At 33.5% G+C, this 19,396-nt stretch overlaps 2 protein-coding genes across 3 annotated transcripts; both read right to left on the bottom strand.

Moving 5' to 3' along the window:
• Positions 1-429: 429 nt before the first annotated feature.
• Positions 430-10,617, bottom strand: LOC140442088 (uncharacterized). Its single transcript, XM_072533160.1, has 3 exons — positions 10,346-10,617; positions 4,355-4,611; positions 430-780 (listed from the first exon to the last, which is right to left on the bottom strand). Exons 1-3 carry the CDS (start codon positions 10,547-10,549, stop codon positions 477-479), a joined length of 765 nt encoding a protein of 254 aa, XP_072389261.1. The 5' UTR covers positions 10,550-10,617; the 3' UTR covers positions 430-476.
• A 3,251-nt stretch (positions 10,618-13,868) lies between these two features.
• Positions 13,869-19,274, bottom strand: LOC140442078 (uncharacterized). 2 transcript variants are annotated; one of them, XM_072533155.1, is made up of 3 exons: positions 18,890-19,274; positions 15,119-15,375; positions 13,869-14,246 (listed from the first exon to the last, which is right to left on the bottom strand). In XM_072533155.1, the coding sequence occupies exons 1-3, from the start codon at positions 19,091-19,093 to the stop codon at positions 13,880-13,882; spliced, it is 828 nt and encodes a 275-aa protein (XP_072389256.1). In that variant the 5' UTR covers positions 19,094-19,274; the 3' UTR covers positions 13,869-13,879. The 2 variants fall into 2 exon arrangements, with proteins under 2 accessions (XP_072389256.1, XP_072389253.1); XM_072533152.1 differs by having other exon boundaries at positions 18,881-19,271.
• Positions 19,275-19,396: the final 122 nt, after the last annotated feature.

Here is a 19,396-nt window from a genome sequence, read left to right as displayed (position 1 = left end):
AGACTCGAATTTAGAAATTTGTGACAAGCTACGGCAGAACTCTAATTTAAATTTTTAGAGATTAATAATTTAGTACATTTGAAATTATTTAATCTATTCTTTAACTGAAAGTGCGCCATAAAATAGTGCATAATTATGTCTATAGTTGCCGTAAATAAATTTTAACCGGGTTAATTTTTCTATGCACACCAGATAAAATGTCACTGAACAGCACTGGTTCCGACTAAAACATGGCTGATTCCGTCTGCGTGATCGAGGTGCGCATACATATTTTTTCAAGCAGAGTGGGCATTCTAATTGTTTATTATTCTGTGCCCATACTGTTGGAATCTAAATTGTTTTTTATTTCTGTGTTTTTTACTTTATTTTGTCTACTGTGATTAAGAGACTCGTAGTAGTCTCTGGTAGGGTCTTAATAGTAACTTAGTTATAATATTTTTATTGATCAAATCAAATACACTTTTATTATTATAAATTTACATTGGACCACTTAAAAGTTCATTTTCGTTAGGTATATCGAAATCACTAAATTTTATTGATAAGTCATCCAAATCATCTAAGCCATAATCTTGCACAGACAGGTTATCTAACTTAATATCATTGTCAATCAGATTACAATTACAAACATTTTTTTCAGACTTTTTACGCTTCTTTACCATATCTTCTGTTTCTTGGATTTTAACCCGTTTTTTTCGCTGAAGTCCCAAAGTTTTAAATTTCTTTTTCATAAATCGTTTTGATCTGTACACAATATCACTAAAGAAGCAAGCAGGTCCTTCGCTAAAATAAATAAAAAATAATTTAATTAATGAAACAAAAAAATTACATAATATAGCATGGTCTTTTGTGTTTGGTTCTAAAATTTTACGGAGAGGTTTTTATAATAGGGGAAAGGCGGGCAAAATGGGGTAGCTGTCTAAAACTCTTTACCTCTGTTTTCTTTCAATATCACTTGCTCCATTTATACGACGTTAATAAAATTATATTACAGACGCCTGTTTACGGCTTCTGATATGAAGCAGGTATCATTAGTTGTTAGTCGATTGTTATCAACAGTGCATGTGCGTTTTTAGTTAACTCAAGTTATAATATCGGCCGAAAAATAATCCATCGTAAGTACTACTCAACCAATTTATTATTAAATAACATTATTTCCAACTAACAGTGAACCAAAGATACAAAAGGAAAATTGATCATTAAAAGTGGTCAACAGAGAGTATGCAACAGACTGTAAATGCTGTAATAATTGGTAAGATGGATTACTACCGAGCATCAATTGCATGCCAAAAGCAACGAGATCATGCAAGTTAATCTATTACAAAAGTTTTAGGCGCTAAAAGGGCTGTTGTAACTCCCGAACACGAAGTAGAACTTGTTGCTTATCTAAAGATATGGAAGTAAGATTGTTCGGCTTAACCATGAAGGAATGTAAACAACATGCCTTTGAACTTGCTGATAAAAGTAGGATTAAGCACCCCTTTAACAAAAATCATAAAATTGCTGGAGAGGGATGGATGCTGGGATTTTTAAATAGGTACAACGAGTTGTCAATCAGAAAGTCTGAGGCTACGTCCGGTGCCCGTGCGAGGGATTTAACAAAGTGGTTATTCAACAATTTTTTAAACTGTTTTAGGAAACTGTCCAGAAATATAAATTAACAGCAGAAAAAAAATTTCAACGTAGACGAAATAGGAGTCAATCCAAAGGGGGTTTCTAAAATCATAGCTTCAAAAGGAAAGCGCCATTTTGGCGCGCTTGCATCCGCCGAGAGGGGTGCAGAACTGCAGAAATTTGTTTCTCTGCCTCATGAGCCTAGATATCTCCCACGCTAATATTTTCCCGAAAGCGAATGCAATAGGGGTTTTTGGATGGGTTGAGCTTAATGAAAAAGACATTGTTTTTTCATTATTCACATAATGGGGTCATTTATATTATTTTCTGTTTTTTCATATAATAAGAAACACTTTAATTTTTTTTAACTTTAAGTTATATTATTAAATAGTTATGACTATAACAATGACATTTGCCTTATTTAAAGACCTTGAAAGTTAGATTTGTTTTAAATCCCAATTTAAATCTTTCCCATATATCTATCTAGGCGTTGGGTTGGATAATGGTTGGATAACTACCTAGTTAGAGACAATCTTTGGATTTAATTCGCAAGTTTACAGGACAGGAGTGAACGATTTGGTAAGGAAGGACAAATAAAAAAACAGACAGAGCGTTGTAGTTTTTTATCTTTTATTAAATTCCATATAATTTTTTTCTTGATTCAGCAATCCTTTTGGTGTTAAATGAATTGTGATCAATTATTATGATTTGAGTCTTCTATTTGTTCAGCGTAAGACCGTGTTCCCTGCTGCCGATGTCCAACTTGTTCATTATTTGAACCAGTTCATTTTATGAGCTGGTTAATGTTAGTGTATCATCAGTATATCTAAGGTTCGTGATTCTTTTGCCACCTGTTATTTCGTCTCTTCATTCATGCAAAACATATCTCTAAGTAATACATTTTTCATAAATATTGAATGATATGGGTGATACAGCACAGCCTTGTATTACAACCGATGTTGGTCTAACAGTTTTAGAAAGAATATTGTTATCATTACAATCATTACTTTTATCAATCATTAAGTAGTTATATAGACGAAGTATAAATATGTTCTTAGATTAAATTTATACGCCTTTGCGTTATTTATCGGTTTGGTGTTATTTAAAATTAATTAAATAAAATGTGAAGCAGAATTTTACGTGTGTGTGCGACATAAGAGCTATTGTCCTGTAGTTGTTACAGTCTGTAGGTGAACGATCTCACGAAATTTTTGCAAAATTCTTCGCCTTAGTTGATCTTCATTTTTGGCTTCCCAGCCATTATTATACACCTTTTGACTCAAAACAGCCCTCTTCTATAAGCCTCGCCTGAGGCACATTTGGAGGATCGTCGCGTTTGGGAACAAAATTTATGTTTTGAGAAGTTAACCAATCTGTCGTTCTCCTGGCGTAATAGCATGACGCTAGGTCAGGCCAAAATATGATTTCATCATTGGAGTAATGAGTATTTATAAATTGAACAAACTTTGTAAGACACCTGTCAACGTAATTGTCAGCATTGAGAGCTTTATCGCGAACACGCCCAACAAACGGCTGTGAAACAGCAGCTTCTGAGATGGCACACAATACCAAAATTTTATCGGCAAATTTCACTTTTCCCTTAAACCTAACTTCGTCCGGTGTATTTATTTACTAACTTTGATTTTCAATGGCAACTTGATCAATGCTTCTTACCAATAATACCTTTTTTTGCTACAGTCTCTAGATGAACCTTTCTTGTGGAACGGTATATATATTGACTGACATACCTTTAGCCACTGACTAATTTACCAAATCATGTCACGTAGCTTACGGATTGTGTCGAGACCTATTTCTCCCATTGCTTTCACTATCTCGTCCGTTATGCCGCCTTTGCCCGATGATTTATTATTTTTGAGTGATCGCACAGCCTTTTCCACTTTCGCTCTAAGAATTAAAGGTTTCATCTCTATCTGACTAGAGTTTGGATTATGGTTCACGATTCCATGAGTATTCTGCAATATAGTTTTTCGCAGTACTGTTTCCACAATTCAGCAAACTTGTTGGCATCTGTGATCGTTTCTCCTTCATTATTAATAGACAGATACTTAACTACGGTATAAAGTTCGCGTGGCATAGCATTTTTTTTATTTTCTGGAGATATCGTTTTTGAGAGCATTTGGTGTCTTTAAGAGTCCATAAGGTCAGAGATTCTATCAACTAGTGTTTCTCATAATCACTTCGCAGGTTCTTACATTTAAATCATTATCTATTGGTGGAGAACTAGTGGCAATGGAACCAATGTATTCTTTGTTAAACAACTGTATTATCTGATGTGGGAAGTCTTTAAATTGGTTTGATTGATTTTATTGCTTTTAGTATTATGGAAAGGAAATACTTACATAAGCAGCTTGATAATAAATGTTCGCCAGCGCTTTCTGAGTGGTGTAAAACCTATCTGTTTGAAGACTGTATTTTTAATGGTCATTTGATTGTCGTTCATTTGAATAGTCGTTCACCATGTTGGTTTGTTCCGATAAGTCCATATTTGCCGAGCACATTATTTAATTGGTCATAATTTTCGATGTTTCCTACTTTCAGTCTGGTAGCAGGTTTACTAACTCCTATTCGTACTTATTCATATATTTTTGACCTAACAGCACAATGAATGGAGCACATACAGAGCATATTGAGTTAAATACATAAATCACTATCTAAATAAGAGTCCGCAGTTTAAAATAACCTTTGGAAACAACATAGGTAATTTGGTAAAAATTATACTTACTCCAATGCCCTAAAGTCGACAGCCCTAATCGCATGTAGACAAGAAAGAAAAAAGAATATACTGAGGATATAAATCACACATGTACTGAATACTGGAGTTTCAAGAATTTCAGTAATTATTCTTAACGCATAAAATTCATAGTAATTTGACTCGTCAAGTTTTTCGGCTAACATAGTCGTTGCAGCCGTTGTTCCATCTTGTAGAGGAATCCAAAAGTCTAAAATTATGTTTTCCATTAAAAATACAGCCACTAAAAACTAAAAAAATATATTTCAAAATCCTGGTCGGAATAATGTTGTCTTCTTAGGAATATGTTTTCAAATATTTTTAGTAAAAAAAAAGAATATGATACTTTTAGGTTATGTTAGGTAAGAAATAGTTAAAAAGTTTATAAAAGAAATAGATTTCTAAATTTCTTAGCAATTGCCTTTGACGAATCCCATATGCTTGAAAGCACTAACAGTCCGATGGACTTTAAATCGATACAACGTTTGAAAAATTCCTTTGTTTTATATCTACTTGATCAAAATTGTTAATAGTGTACAGTTATAATCAAAGCAAAGAATAAAAATAAATTTTTGGAACTAAGTAACACAGGCTTCTGAATTCCACATGAGTCCAGAATCTATTTTAGTACAATTTTTAGACTGCTCTGGTTATATAACGGAAAAATATTACAAGGTGAATTAAATAGGCACAGTAAGAAAAAAACTAAAGAAGAATATATTGCAAGTAGACGACTATTGATGGGGGAACTAGCAGCCAGCTCCCAATACGTCGTCTTAAAAATGAATATGAAAAAAATATATATACATGACAAACACAGATGACCCCAGACGTATAACTATAAATGACAGTCAGATAGAACAAATCCAGGAATATATTTACCTAGGCCAAATCCTGAAACTTGACAAAGAGAACCAAAGTGCTGAAATTATTAGAAGAGCAAGACTAGCATGGGCAGGATTTGGACAACTTAGTAGGATATTTAAGAACCGAAAAATACCACAATACTTGAGGAGCAAAGTGTTCAACCAATGCATCCTTTCTATCATGACATATGGATGTCAAACCTGGACCCTAACCAAGGCAAACATGAATAAACTAGCCACAACAGAAAGAACAATGGGAAGAGCATTGTTAGGTATACGACTGTCAGATAAAAAGAGGAACGACTGGGTAAGATCCAAAACAAAAGTCGATAACATAACAACAAAAATTGTCAAACTTAAATGGAGCTTCGCGGGCCACACTGCTAGACAAAAAGACCAACGTTGGAATACTACAATACAACATTGGAGACCTTACGAAAGTAAACGACCAAGAGGAAGACCACAGATGAGATGGGTTGATGACATTAAAAGAATAGCCGGAACAAATTGGAAATATGTTGCTCAGGATAGAGACCAATGGAAGGAGTTGGGAGAGGCCTATGTCCAAACATGGACGACAGAAGGCTAAGAAGAAGAAGAAGAAGAAGAAGACGACTATAAAAAACAGTTTAAGATTTAAAAAGAGGAAACGAAATAAAAAAAAGATTGAAAGGCTAGAAGAACATAAACAGAAAAATGATATAAGACAATTCTATAAGAAAATAAATTTTGAGAAAAAGCTTTCCAATGGAGGAGTGATTATTTCTCGAACGGTGAAGAACTGTAGAATAAACAAAATCAACGTTCCGAAATAGAAGAGCCAAGATTAGTCTGAAAGGCTGATGCTGATCTATAGGCACCTACAGAAGAAGAAATAAAAAATATGAATTAAAAAAAAATGAAAATGTAGGTCAACTATAGTTCAAATATTTCACGGTAAGGCAAACGCTGGAAAAATTCTCCGAACGCAATATCGAACTTCATCATCTTTTTGTAGATTTCAAACAAGCGTATGACTCAAACTTAGAAAGGAATTATACAGCGCAATGCCAGAGTTAAATGTGCCAAAAAATAACTAATAAGATAAGTAAAACTACGCTTTATCAACACCAAAGCAAAAGTAAGGAGTACAACTCTTTTTAACCTTGCGTTGTAACGAGTTATCAGGAAAACTCCTGTAGATAGAGAAAGTATAATATTTACAAAGATAAACCAAGTCGTAGATTACGCAGATGATATACCTAGACATAATTAGCTGAGCATTAAAAGACCTAGAATAGATTTATACGTATTTTAAAGAAGCAGCACATACTATGAGTCTAGAAGTTAATGACTAAAAGACAAAGTACATGAAAACAAGTCGGAAAAAAGTACAAATGAAAGACACTCATATATCTTTGAGAGGGAAAAATTTGAAAGAGTAGACCATTTCAAATGTTTAGGATTATTTTAAATCAAATCAAGTTTTGCCTAACAATTCAATTTTTCCCACTAAATAGAAACGGGCACATGTTATTCCTTTACCGAAGGCTAAAATTACAGAAAGTAAGAATGAATTAAGACCAGTAAGTGTACTGAATACATTATCTAAAATTTTGGAAAAAGTGATTTTCAGTTACAAACGCAGCTGTCTTTGTGCTTTATTAAATATTACAGATATTTTTAGAGCCTATGACCAAAACAAAATATAAATTCTAATTCTTCTAGACCACTCAAAAGGTTTTGATACAATTAACCATAATTTGTTATTCTCTATTTTAAAAGATATTAGTCTAGAAGCGAGAGCAGTTGATCTAATGAAATCTTATCTTTCTAATAGATGTCAAGCAGTAAAACTTAATCAAAATATTTCTTCATTTCTAGATCTTAATACTGGTGTGCCTCAAGAATCTATATTAGGTCCAATTTTATTCTTTATATACACATCTAATTTTTCCTTTGTGTTTTTGTCCTGTTTATAGCATTATTACGTAGACGATACCCAACTCTATTTGTCATTTTATCCAAATGAGTGTGATCTAGCGGTAAATGCAAAAAATCATGACCTTCTTCGTCTGCAGATTTTTTCTCAAAATCATTGTATAAAATTAAATATATCCAAAACTTAGGGTATCATATTTGGCAGGAATCTCCGTAGGAAAATGTTTTTAGAGAATTATGCCAATCGAATTATCTTAGGAAATGAAAATTTAATTTTTAGCAAAAAGATTAAAAGCTTAGGGGTTTGGTTCGACGAAAATTTAAGGTTTACATATCACTTAAGTGGGGCCAGAAAGTCATTATTATGTAATGCTTTGGTTTTGTCAAAATTAAATTATTGTGACGTGCTTTACAATGCGTGTCTCACCGAATTTGATTTAAGGAAAATACAGAAATTACAAAATTCTTGTATGCAATCATTTCTGCAGCTTTCCAAGACATTGGTCTCATTACTGAAAACGATTCATCACGGGTACCTACAATTTTTGGTGCTATCATCGGATTATTTTACGATGGTAGAAAAGATAAAACGTTAATACACGAAGATGGTCGTAGAAGAGTGATTCCGGAGGAGCATATTACCATATTGAAAGAACCGGACTCTGAATACTTAGGCCATATTTCTTTGAAAACTGGTGACGCCAAAACGATTTGCAACTCTATTCTGACATTTCTTTCCTCCAAGTCCATCGATGCAAATCAAATAATGGCTATTGGTTGTGATGGGACTGCCGTGAACACAGGAATCAAAGGTGGCGTTATTCGTTTATTGGAAATCAAGTTTCAACGTCCCCTCCAATGGCTCGTATGCCAACTACACGCTAATGAACTGCCATTGCGTCACCTTTTCAACATTTAGATGGCACTACAAGTGGACCAAAAGGTTTCACAGGTCCCATTGGCAAGGCAGTTACTAACTGTAAAGTATTACCAGTTGTTCCGTTTGATGCAATTAAATGTGCGTTACCCGATATTACCAAATCGACACAAGAGTTAAGTACCGATCAACTGTATCTACTACAAATAGGTCAGTATATCAATAGTGGACATTGTGATGAAAACTTTGCGAAAAAAAAAATCCTGGTAAAATAGTTCACTCTAGATGGTTGACAATGGCGAACCGGATATTGAGATTATATGTCTCAAGTGAAACTCCGTCAGAAAACCTAATTAAACTAAGCACATTTATTTTAACAGTCTATGCTCCTATGTGGTTCAGGATCAAGACTGAGCCAATGTGTATTTTTGGTGCCAAACATTTAGATGATACGATAAAACTGTCGCGCTATTTGCCAAACCATTTTAAGAATATTATTCACCCAGTCATACAGAGAAATGCATTCTTTGGACATTAAGAGAATGTTAGCCGACAACAGACAGTACGTCAGAGAACTTGCACTCCGCAGAATATTGAAGATCAGAGAGACATCAAACATCGGAGCCTTGCGTATTTTCCAAGTACCTACTTTAAATATGGATGCTCATAATTATATCGATATGATAGATTGGAAAACCAAGACAGAACCTCCACTAACGAAGAGTATCGGTACCGAAATAATATCTCAGGCCATCATAGAACCACAGCTTGTCGAAAATGAAATATTGAAGAATATTAGAAAAATTCCATGTCACACACAATCCATCGAAAGGTGTGTCAAATTAGTTACAGAAGCAAGTGCTGCCGTCTGTGGACCACAGAGGAGAGATGGATATATTAAGAATAAGCTGAAATCATGCCTTTTGATGCCTAAATTTGACAGTAAGAAAGACTATCATTCATAATGATTTTTTATGTTATTCTTGAATTTGTAAGCATATTTTTTTATTTTGTATTAACTATTTTTTTTTCTTCGTATTATTTATAATCCTAATAGCTCAAATAATGAATAAAAAACATTATCGTTGACTCTGTCGAATTAAAAAATTTTTTACAAAATTCCAAAATTTCGATCACCTTGGGGCACTTTTCAGACTGAAAATATGAAAAAATATCATTTAAGTTTTTCATTCGAAAATGGAAGACGCATCAATTCCATACCCCGCAAAAATGAAATTCGAAAAAATAAATTTAAGCTCCACCCTACTGAACAGTAATTTAAATAATTTAAGAATTTAAAAAATAAATAGTTTATAATTTATAAATTTAATATGTGATATTTTATGATCCATTGTAAAATACATATTTCATTATTTAAATATAGTCTATCTATTCTATCTTCGTGGGGTTAGGTGGAAGAGCAGTTGTGTGCCGATGTTACACAGTGGTATACTAACTGAATCTCGAGCTACTGATATATTGACTGAGTTGGTTGGAACACGTAGAAAGGATGGATGATAAGAGAAATACAAAAACAGTACTTCCAAAAGAATTAAACGAAAGAGACCGAGACGTAGGCCCAGAAAGAGATGTATTGATTGTATTAACCAGGATCTCAAAGAACTAGAAATACGAGAATGGGAAAACAAGCAAAGGAAAGAAAACATGGGTCAGCTATAGTCAAGGAAGCAAAATATACATGACACTGAAAGGATCTCCTCAAAGAAGACAAACTAGGAAGTAATGATTTTAGATATAAAACGTTAAACTTTTTGACGAGTTATGCGGGGAGCTGGCTTCTACACCGTGTAAAACTTTGGAGCCTAGAAACCCCAAGGGGCGACCATGGTCCACCATGGGATGTAATTGGTCGCAGACGATGATAAATTAAAAATTAAATAGACATTATGTGCTTTTTCCCATTGTAATGTTTTGATGTAAAAATCAATACAGATTGCCGCCCATGCACATGACATCAGAATTATGTCTCACAGAACGGAGAAGACGGCAGAAATATATTCACAATTAAAGAGATAGACAAGAGAGACCGGAGTATGTTACAAACGAAAGTTTTTGCCTTAAAATATATTTTTAAATCTCGTTTATTATTTTGTGTAGAAAAAAATGGCTAATTGCATAAATATAATTTACTGACAAGCAAATTTTCTTTATTTAAATGGCTCCTTTGAAGGACTTTTGAGAGAATGATACTCATTTTGGGTTAGCAGACTACAAATTTAGCAATAAAGACAAAGCGAATTGATTAACGAAACTGTTAGCTCTAAACATTTATATTGTAATCTTACATAAATAAGTACTTACCTCTACAGCTGTCTGACTTAATTTATCCAGTTTTCTTAATGGTTTTGGATACAATCTTAGGTCGTAAAGAAGCAGAAACACTGAAGTTAAAAATATATAAAAAGGAATCAAGTATTGTATGAATGGATCGAAAGGTACTCTAAAAATTTGGTATCCGCTGCATATTAACAAATATGCCGATGATACTGCTAAAAATTTTCCCATATTTAATTAAATTTGAAATATGTATACACAAAGCACAGATTATTACATATTTGTCAATTTTGACACAAGTGAAGGAAGTGCATAGCTTATAGAGGATGCAATACCTTAAAACATATTCTTATTTTTGTCCATTACGTCTTGTTTATATGCTATTTTGACAAAATCTCTCTCTACTTCATTTACTTTTCTAATGTAAAATGTGTCAGGAGCCTTTCGGGGTTTATAAAGCCGTATAAACGATGAGGTTTATTTTAAAATTAAAAAAACTAACATAAGAGTGTCTTATAAAGATAAATCCTCTTGTTTTTTTTTGTGAAATGAAGTTATGGACACATTTTTCGATAAAGTTCAAATAAAATTGTTGGTATTGTTTTTTTGCCTAAAATATCCAGAACACACAACTGTTTTGTCCTTTCGTGTTCATAGAAAACGTCTTTATTCTTTTTAATTTTGAAAACCAACTACCAATATTGTCCATAAAAGTTGTATTAGAAAGTATATTACGCAACTGGAGACGTTACTTTAAAATCCTTCAAATGGTGTCGGATGCTACTTGACTCGTCTAGAGGGTACGGCCAGGCTGGCGAGCGATATTTCTCGAGAGATAAATCGTGGATGACTAAACTACAAAAAAATATTTCAAACGGATGCTCCTTGGCTCGTATAAGGAACGACCAGACTGGTGAGCGATTTTTCTCGAGAGATAAATCGTGGACGACTGAACTACAAAAAAATATTTCAAACCCAATGAATATTATTGGAGTAGCCAACATCGGTTAGCGAAAAATCGCTCAGCGGCAAGCGTGTTTCTTTGCTTCCAATTCGGTTTGATTTCTAAGCGACTTTAGTTCCATTTTGTCTTCAAACTAAACAGCACGATGTCTTGTTAAAAAGAAATTTTAATTTCCAAAGCAAAGTAGACCCATTTTATGGTAGGATACACAGAAACATTTCAAAATCAAAAGTGTGATAGACAAATTATGGACAGAAATCGGACGTGCTTGTGGTGTAGAAGGTAAGTCATATTGAATGTTAAAAAATAGTATTCGAAATTAAAAGTTTAATGGATTAAAAATATTGACAGTCAATCAAGTGGTATAAAAAAAGTGGCAGTACTTTGAAAGTATGCAATTTTTAAGAGATTATACCAGACCTACACAGACTCAGGGTAATTTAAATGATACCAGACGTTCGTAAGTCGATGAAACACGAGATGATAATGAAATAACCGATGATGAAATAGAAGATATTAGTGGAAGAAATCACAAGAGTGATGTAGATGATGTCACATTGCATGCGCCCTCAGTAGTGACTCCGCCGCCATTACGAAGGCAGTCCCAAGCATCATCATCACGTTCACAATCGCAAATATCAACATCACGCCCCCCGTCCAGCAATCTGTTAGATCCCCCCCGTCTGTTAGATCTGAATTTGAACCTCACCCCTGAAAAACGAAAAACTAAAAATATAAACCAACAATACTTGGACTAAAAAATAAAGTTACCTTGTTGGAAAAAGAAGTTAACCAAGCTGAAGGACTAGATAGTGCAGATTTTTTTTTAAAATTTACTGCCATATATGGAATGTCTGTCCCTTTTTGATTTATTAGAACTTAGGCGTAATATACAGCAGTTAGTATTTGACAATTTAAAGAAACTATCAATCAAAAGCAGCAGCCCGAGAAACATAAACAACAGTTTTTAATTCATCGGCAGCTCCTGGTGCAACAGAAACAGCAGTTTGTAACGCCACAGCAGCCCGTGATGCAACAGACACAGCAGTCTGATGAGCCATTTTCATCTGAATATGATGAAAAATGAACATATCATGGACTTTTGCCTTGTCAGCCATCACAACAGTCCCTGCCACACAACTACTGTTCCATGCATACCCAAAAAGAGTTCAATGCAGGTTCTGCCTTTATGTCTTTAAACTAGTTTTTTATTTACTATGTCATTAGAATAATGTTATATTATTAATAGTTACTTTACCAACTATGTCATTTGAATAATTTTTTTCTTACTATGTTAATAAAATAGTTTTTTAATTGCCTTATTGTAACCACTAACCTTGATACTTGTTTTAATTTTATTTAGGAGTAGGTCAAATATGTTTATGCTCATTCTGAGGTACTTGAAAAATCTCTCTGGGTATTCTCGCAACTGTTTTTATGTGATGAAAATCGCCGAATGCTTTTCGGTATCTATTAATGGGATGTACACCATACTTTCTTTTGCCTTTTAACAAACACTCTATAAATGGATCATCTCCTAAAAAAAGGGCAATTCGACGCATTCAACAGCTTCTCGCTTGTCACCCTCTATATTGTCGTTAATGATTTATCTCGCCCGATAAATCGCTCGCAAGCCTGACCGTACCCACATGCGACTGTTGCATGCATTTGACGCAAGCAGAAATCGGTGGCATTCGCCGCTCTACAAAGAGTAGGATTGGATGAGAAGGACATTCGGATCATCATGAATTTATACTGGAATCAGCGTGCTCAAGTCAAGGTCGAAGACCAGCTCACCGACCAAGTGAAGATCATGCGAGGAGTAAGGCAAGGCTGTGTGCTCTCGCCGACTCTTTTCAATATATACTCTGAGGAAATTTTTACTGAAGCCCTCACAAACCTAGAGATGGGAATCCGAGTGAACGGATTCTGTGAAAGGTTCTGTGATTGGTTGCTGTGTTACTAGCAACCAGCCTAAATGATCTACAAGCCTTCACTTACCTCGGAACTATCCTCAACTTACAATGGGACTACGCACAGAATACGTATTCATAACCTACAAACCCTAAATTTTTTAGTGTTTTGTGAATTGTAATCGATGAAGAGTACTGCTATCATAATGGAATCGATATATTATAGCAGACGCATGCGATTGTAATAGTTACCGTTTCACGAGTCCACAGCGAGGCGTTTGCGACGGATGCTTTCTTCAAACGCATGCGAAAGTTGCATAAGACAGCTGCATCTTTTAAACCAAAGTTCTGCTTGAACATATCTTACGTCAAAGATGTCATAATGGAGAGAAGCATGACAAATTAGAAATTCACAATAATAATATACACCATCCACTTCCTTTATCTTTCACCAATATAAGACTAAAGAGACGCTAGCCAATACCAACGAAGATAACTTAGGCCCTGTTGCTAGATAGGTGTGCAGAGAAAAAGGTATTTTCACTATTATGTTCTGAAACGTTTAACATCATGTCACCCGCTTACATTTTTCTGTACAGGCCATGATTCCTATTGTAAGCCAATATATTATTGTTTGTATTCCGAAAACTAGGAGGCACTTCATAAATAAACTATTTAACTTTGCTATATATTTATTGGTTCAAAATTATATTTTTTAAACAAATCATAATCGGACATAAGCGTATCAAATTTAATCTCATCACTATCTTGGTTATCTTCAGGAAAATCGTTCAGTCTTCGTAAACGTTTTGATCTTCTGAGTTTTCGTGGACTTGATTTTTTGACAGATTTGTGTTTTACATCACTATCGCAGGGACAGGTTACTTTTTTAAGTTCTTTAGTTATTCTTTTATCATTGATCTGAGATATATCTCTTGTTGCTTTTTTGTCAATATCTTTTACATTCTTGTTACTGATATTTTTGAATTGTTTTTTAATTTTTCGCTTTGACCTGACTAGGATATCTCCGAAGAAACAACTGACACCACCACTAAAAAAATTGTAATACGTAAAAGTTGTAAACAACATTATTTTTGATTTAATTTAATTTATTTCAATTGAATATTTTTTGTTATAGAATCTAACTAATATAAGGAGTTACAATAATACTACTGTAAACGCCACACAGGAAGATCCAACCTTCCACCTTCCAACAAATATAAATTTTATGAAATAACTCTTTAAGTCTAATATTCCACACAATAAAAATTTTAATTAAATAGATTAGACAATTGTACGCAACTGATACGGGAATACTTCAAATTTTAATGACAGTTTAGCGTGTGGCAAAATTGTATAAAGTGTTGCCGCTTTTTTAGAGTAAGAATTTTGTTTATGTTTTTATTTCTTAAACAATTTGATCATAATATATTATATATTAATAAATTGTATTTATAAATACATATTAAATTTAGATTAATAGCTTTAAAAACTAATTATTGTTGTGTAGTGTGATTGTGCTATGCCAAAACAACTAAATAGTCTGTAGAAAGCTGAATAAGCTTTCATATAAGATATATTATTTTGAACAAAAAATAATGGCGGGACGTTTTTACTATTAATGCTCTAAAAGAGGTAAGTTTAAAATTTAGAATATATAATTTTGTATTAAAATGTTTTCTTATGTATTTTAGTATGTTGCAGTAGTCTTAAAACTAAGTGTATTTACTATTAATATAACAGTTTGACAAATAGTTGACATTTTAAAAATTCCTCACTTACCAACTATTCTGATGTTTTGGCAACGCTGTGGGGTTCTGACGTCGTAAATCTTGAATGACGTGCAATCATTTTTATATGAAAAATTCTATACGAAAATAAGTACAGAAGTAAGAGGGAAGTGCATAATATACATATACTTACTCTAAAGTTCTTATATCAATAAATCTGGTAGCATGAAGTACGGTGAAAAGGAAAAAAGTACTAATAGCATAGCTCACAGAATATCTAGCTGAGTGACTTCTAAGCACATCACAAACTATATCGCAATTCCATTTTCCGCTAGAAAGTAATTCCTCAAATAAGTCTGCTATATGTATCAGGTTGTCCATTGCGATAGATTCCAATGGAAACCAAAAATCCACTATTATTATTTCGGCAATGAATGTTGCAAGAAATACCTAAAAAATATATATCAAAATGTATTTAAATTTATAGAATCATTAGATATTATATAAGATTTGCGGTGTAGAGGTAAATTCCTATTATTAATTTTATCTAATAATTTAATGAAATATTCATAAAAATATGAACAGTTGCGTGGTTGTAATTTGTTTTTCGTGCAAACGATAGTTATAATCAATATAAATGGTTTCAGTCTTTGATGATAATAATATCCGTATTAATTTTGCTGATAGTGTACAGGGTGGGAAAAGTTCTAATGTTATGGACAGACATAAAATTTTTGTATGTTAATCAATACAACTAACTACGCCTCTGGTAAGCACTGTATGGATTGTTTGATCCTGCCAGTCTCAAGTTCGTATGAAGGAGGAGGAAAAAGAAGGTTTGTGTGTAGGGTTAAGAATGGTATTCCGTGAGAAAGTCGTTCTTAACGCAAGTTAACTTGCGACATTTCTTGCAAAAGAGACTCTTAGACTTGTGTAGACACTTCTTGAGAGTTCATCCACAAGAGCAAGTTACTTACGTAGTCGCTCTCAACAAGTAGCTGGCCAGTTATGTGTAAACACCTGTACGATAGTGTCTGGATATCCGAAATAATTTGCGAGAGTTTTATAAAATTAAGATGGCGGATAAAAAGTGTTGGTTGAAACAGGAAACCGTAGACTTATTATCGCAATGGGAATTATTTCCGGAGCTCTGGGACATAAAAAGTAATGATTACCGCAATATAATAAAAAAAAAACAAAATGCTTTAAAAAGTTTATCAGTCACATTCAAAACCAGTGAAAGTGAAATTTCTCGTAAACTACACAATTTATGAACACAATTTCATCAAGAACTGGGAAAATCTGAACTGAAACCTGGTGGTTCTGGAACTGATGATATATAATAGCAGTAATTAGGAATTGTTCCGTGCATTGGTGTTTGTTCGAGGTAGTCACACCGAAGCAAAGACTATTAAGAACCTGGTAAGTAAAAATCAAATACATGTGTTGAGAATACTTTTTATTTATTTGTTTAATTATTATTGTTAAATGTGTTGATATTGCCAAGGTATTTCTCCTGCTGGGGAAACAAAATATTCTTTAAATTCATCACGTACATACGTCGTTGGCAGATTCAGTGTAATTATGAGCTTGTCCTCTTGGTAAGTCCAATAGATTAGAATTTGGTATTCCAATACGCCTCCATTCTCCAGGTTATTCATCAGCATCAAAAGTACCTGGTGGTGCATAAGATCCAGCGCGACGTGTCATAAGAAAATTGTGTAATAAAACGTGAAATCTATTGGCTATAATACCGAATGATTTTCAATGTCTAGCTCGTGACAAACGATAATTAAATATGCGATTATGTGCTGGTTGTCCATGAAACGGATAAGGCTTCAATAAATACGTTTTAATGCAAAGGCGTCATCAGATACAACAACATAAGGTGCATTTTTGGTACGTCCTGGTAAAGGTTGAGCAGGTACCAGATTGATTGACTTTGTTGATAAAGCATGCGATAGTGAGCAATTATTAAATACGCTTCCATCTGAAATTCTTCCATTACGGTCAATATTAACATATATAAACTTATATGTTGCATCAACCAATGCCATTAACACTATGCTATTAAATCCTTTGTAATTGTAATACAAGCTGCCGCTATTTGCAGGTGCTTTTATAGCTATGTGGTTTTCATCTAACGCACCTACGCAGTGTGGGAAGTTCCAATACTTTTCAAACAACTTTAAGTGATTGTCTCATTCTTCATGTGTTTGTGGAATCTGAAAAAAATATGAATGGTAAGTTCAATTAACATATTATTATTATATTTCTTTATGTATTTCAGCAAGCAGAAAGAGAATAGTCAGATTCTGAAAATAGAGGTTTATGTAGTCAGTTTGCAAAAGAAAACGATGAAAAAGTAGAATTGGAAGATTCTAACCGGGAAAGAAAAAAGGAAGAAAACCATATCTAAACAAACAGAGCATGCTTCTATGTTACAGCAGTGAAAATTATCGATAAACCAACTGACGATTTTCAAATTTTTGGTGACTTCATAGCATGTAAGTTAAGAAATCTGCGGTCCCCATCAAACCAAACAAAACTAAAAGGAATTATTCAGAAATTATCTAGAAATATCAGAAATTGATGGTGTTAATACTGCAAGTCCTGTTATATCAGATTCATCAAGACCTTCATCAACGACTTCATTTTTTTCCAATTTCAATTTTTGCTCACCACAAGAAGGTAATTTATTATTTATTTGTATGTTAAACATGTTATACTTACTTTAAGGTATTCATTTTTAGAACTTCATACAGAGTCTTATAACATTCTGGAATTAGGCAACCAATCGTACACACAGGAATCCTCAACAAGTACATCAGTGAGTGGTACGAGTCTCCTGAAATTATTAATCACAATAATTATGTACCTTTCTATAAGTAAAACTTTCTATAAGTATACGTTGGACTAATATTTTATTATTATTTTCACCTACCTGTTGCCAAAAATCTCAGGGTTACACATGAACGTTCTCTTGCTGAAACAGACGGACGCATTTTTGTGTCAGTTTTTGATATAATTGGGCTTCTAAGTTTCAAGATATAACTGAAATTATTAATACTCATATGCAGGAAATTATTAAGTTCTGTAGGATCCTCGTCTCTCAATTCAGTTAATATTGTTTCACAAAAACCATGTGTAGATCTTCTTAAAATCCAATCTCTCATCCAAACATTTTTTCCTCTCTTTGTTTTTTAATCGAATTACTACACATCTAACAGCACATCTAACATTTCAAATTCTGATCTTGAACTACTTGCGAAAATTTTCCAAGATTCAGTGTATACACCTCCGATATTTATTCCCCAAAAACTTTACAAACCTCTCTCGACAATAATTGCAGAGAATAACTTGCCTCAATATTTGCGTTATGCATACACACTTGCAGAAGTCGCTCTCGCAAGAACTGTCTTGCTAGTGGACAGGTGTCTTTACCAAATTTAAAGCACATAAGTTTCTTGGATGGTAGCTTCTTCTTCTTCTTCAGTGCCTTATCCGGTCCGGATGTTGGCGATCATCAAGGCTATCATGGTTTTGTTGACTGCTCTGCGAAACAGCTCCGCTGAGGTCATCCCAAACCATTGTCGGAGATTTTTCAACCACGAGATACGACGGCGTCCCGGTCCTCTTCTGCCAAATACTTTACCCTGCATAACAAGTTGAAGAATTCTGGGATGGTAGCTACATTAACTTAATGTTCTCGTAAAATTTTTGACAGTATTTCGCATTTTGCTTTGCTTAGTCCTTCCATACTAATTTGGCAAATTCAGAGACCTGGTACAATAATTCTTTTCACAGTTCTGATTTAATACATGGTAGTAAAATCATTAATTACATATGCATAAGGCACAGACAAAATCGGCACAACTATCGGTATAAGCCGGCGCCGTCATTGTATAATACTTAATAACTATTAATAATTATTATAAAATATGATTATCTATACCTTGTTTACCTCAATAACGACTTGTGGAATAGTTCCCAGTTTTCTGAGTGATGCTGGATATACCTGCAGTTCGCACAAAAGTATAAACAATGCTAACAGAAATATATATGACGATACCAATGGACCAGGAGGATCACTTGCAGACTTTGTAAATATTTCTTGGTTAAACGCTATATATAACAAAGCAATTAGGATTCCAATTATGTTACCCATGCTTTTGATAATCCCCAAAAAATTGTGCAATTAAATTTTGGCAGCAGCATTTAACATTAATTCCATTTTCATTTACAATTTTTAGTATAAAAATATTTGTTTTTATTGTAGAAGCATTTGTGACAACCTTTTGTCCCATGTGTCATGTTGAGCTATCAATTAAATGACGGCCAATGATAGAAAGAGAGAGAAATTTTATGGTTTCTTAAATTTACATTAGTTACATTTTTTATAAAACACAACACGACACAGTACAAATAAAGTACAAGATACATTAAAATACTAATTATAAAATTATCGTAA

Source organism: Diabrotica undecimpunctata, chromosome 1 (genome assembly GCF_040954645.1).
Source record: "Diabrotica undecimpunctata isolate CICGRU chromosome 1, icDiaUnde3, whole genome shotgun sequence".
In the NCBI taxonomy this organism is placed as follows: Eukaryota; Metazoa; Arthropoda; class Insecta; order Coleoptera; family Chrysomelidae; genus Diabrotica; species Diabrotica undecimpunctata.
Note: the sequence above shows the minus strand (reverse complement) of the source record. Positions and strands in the feature narration are given on the sequence as shown.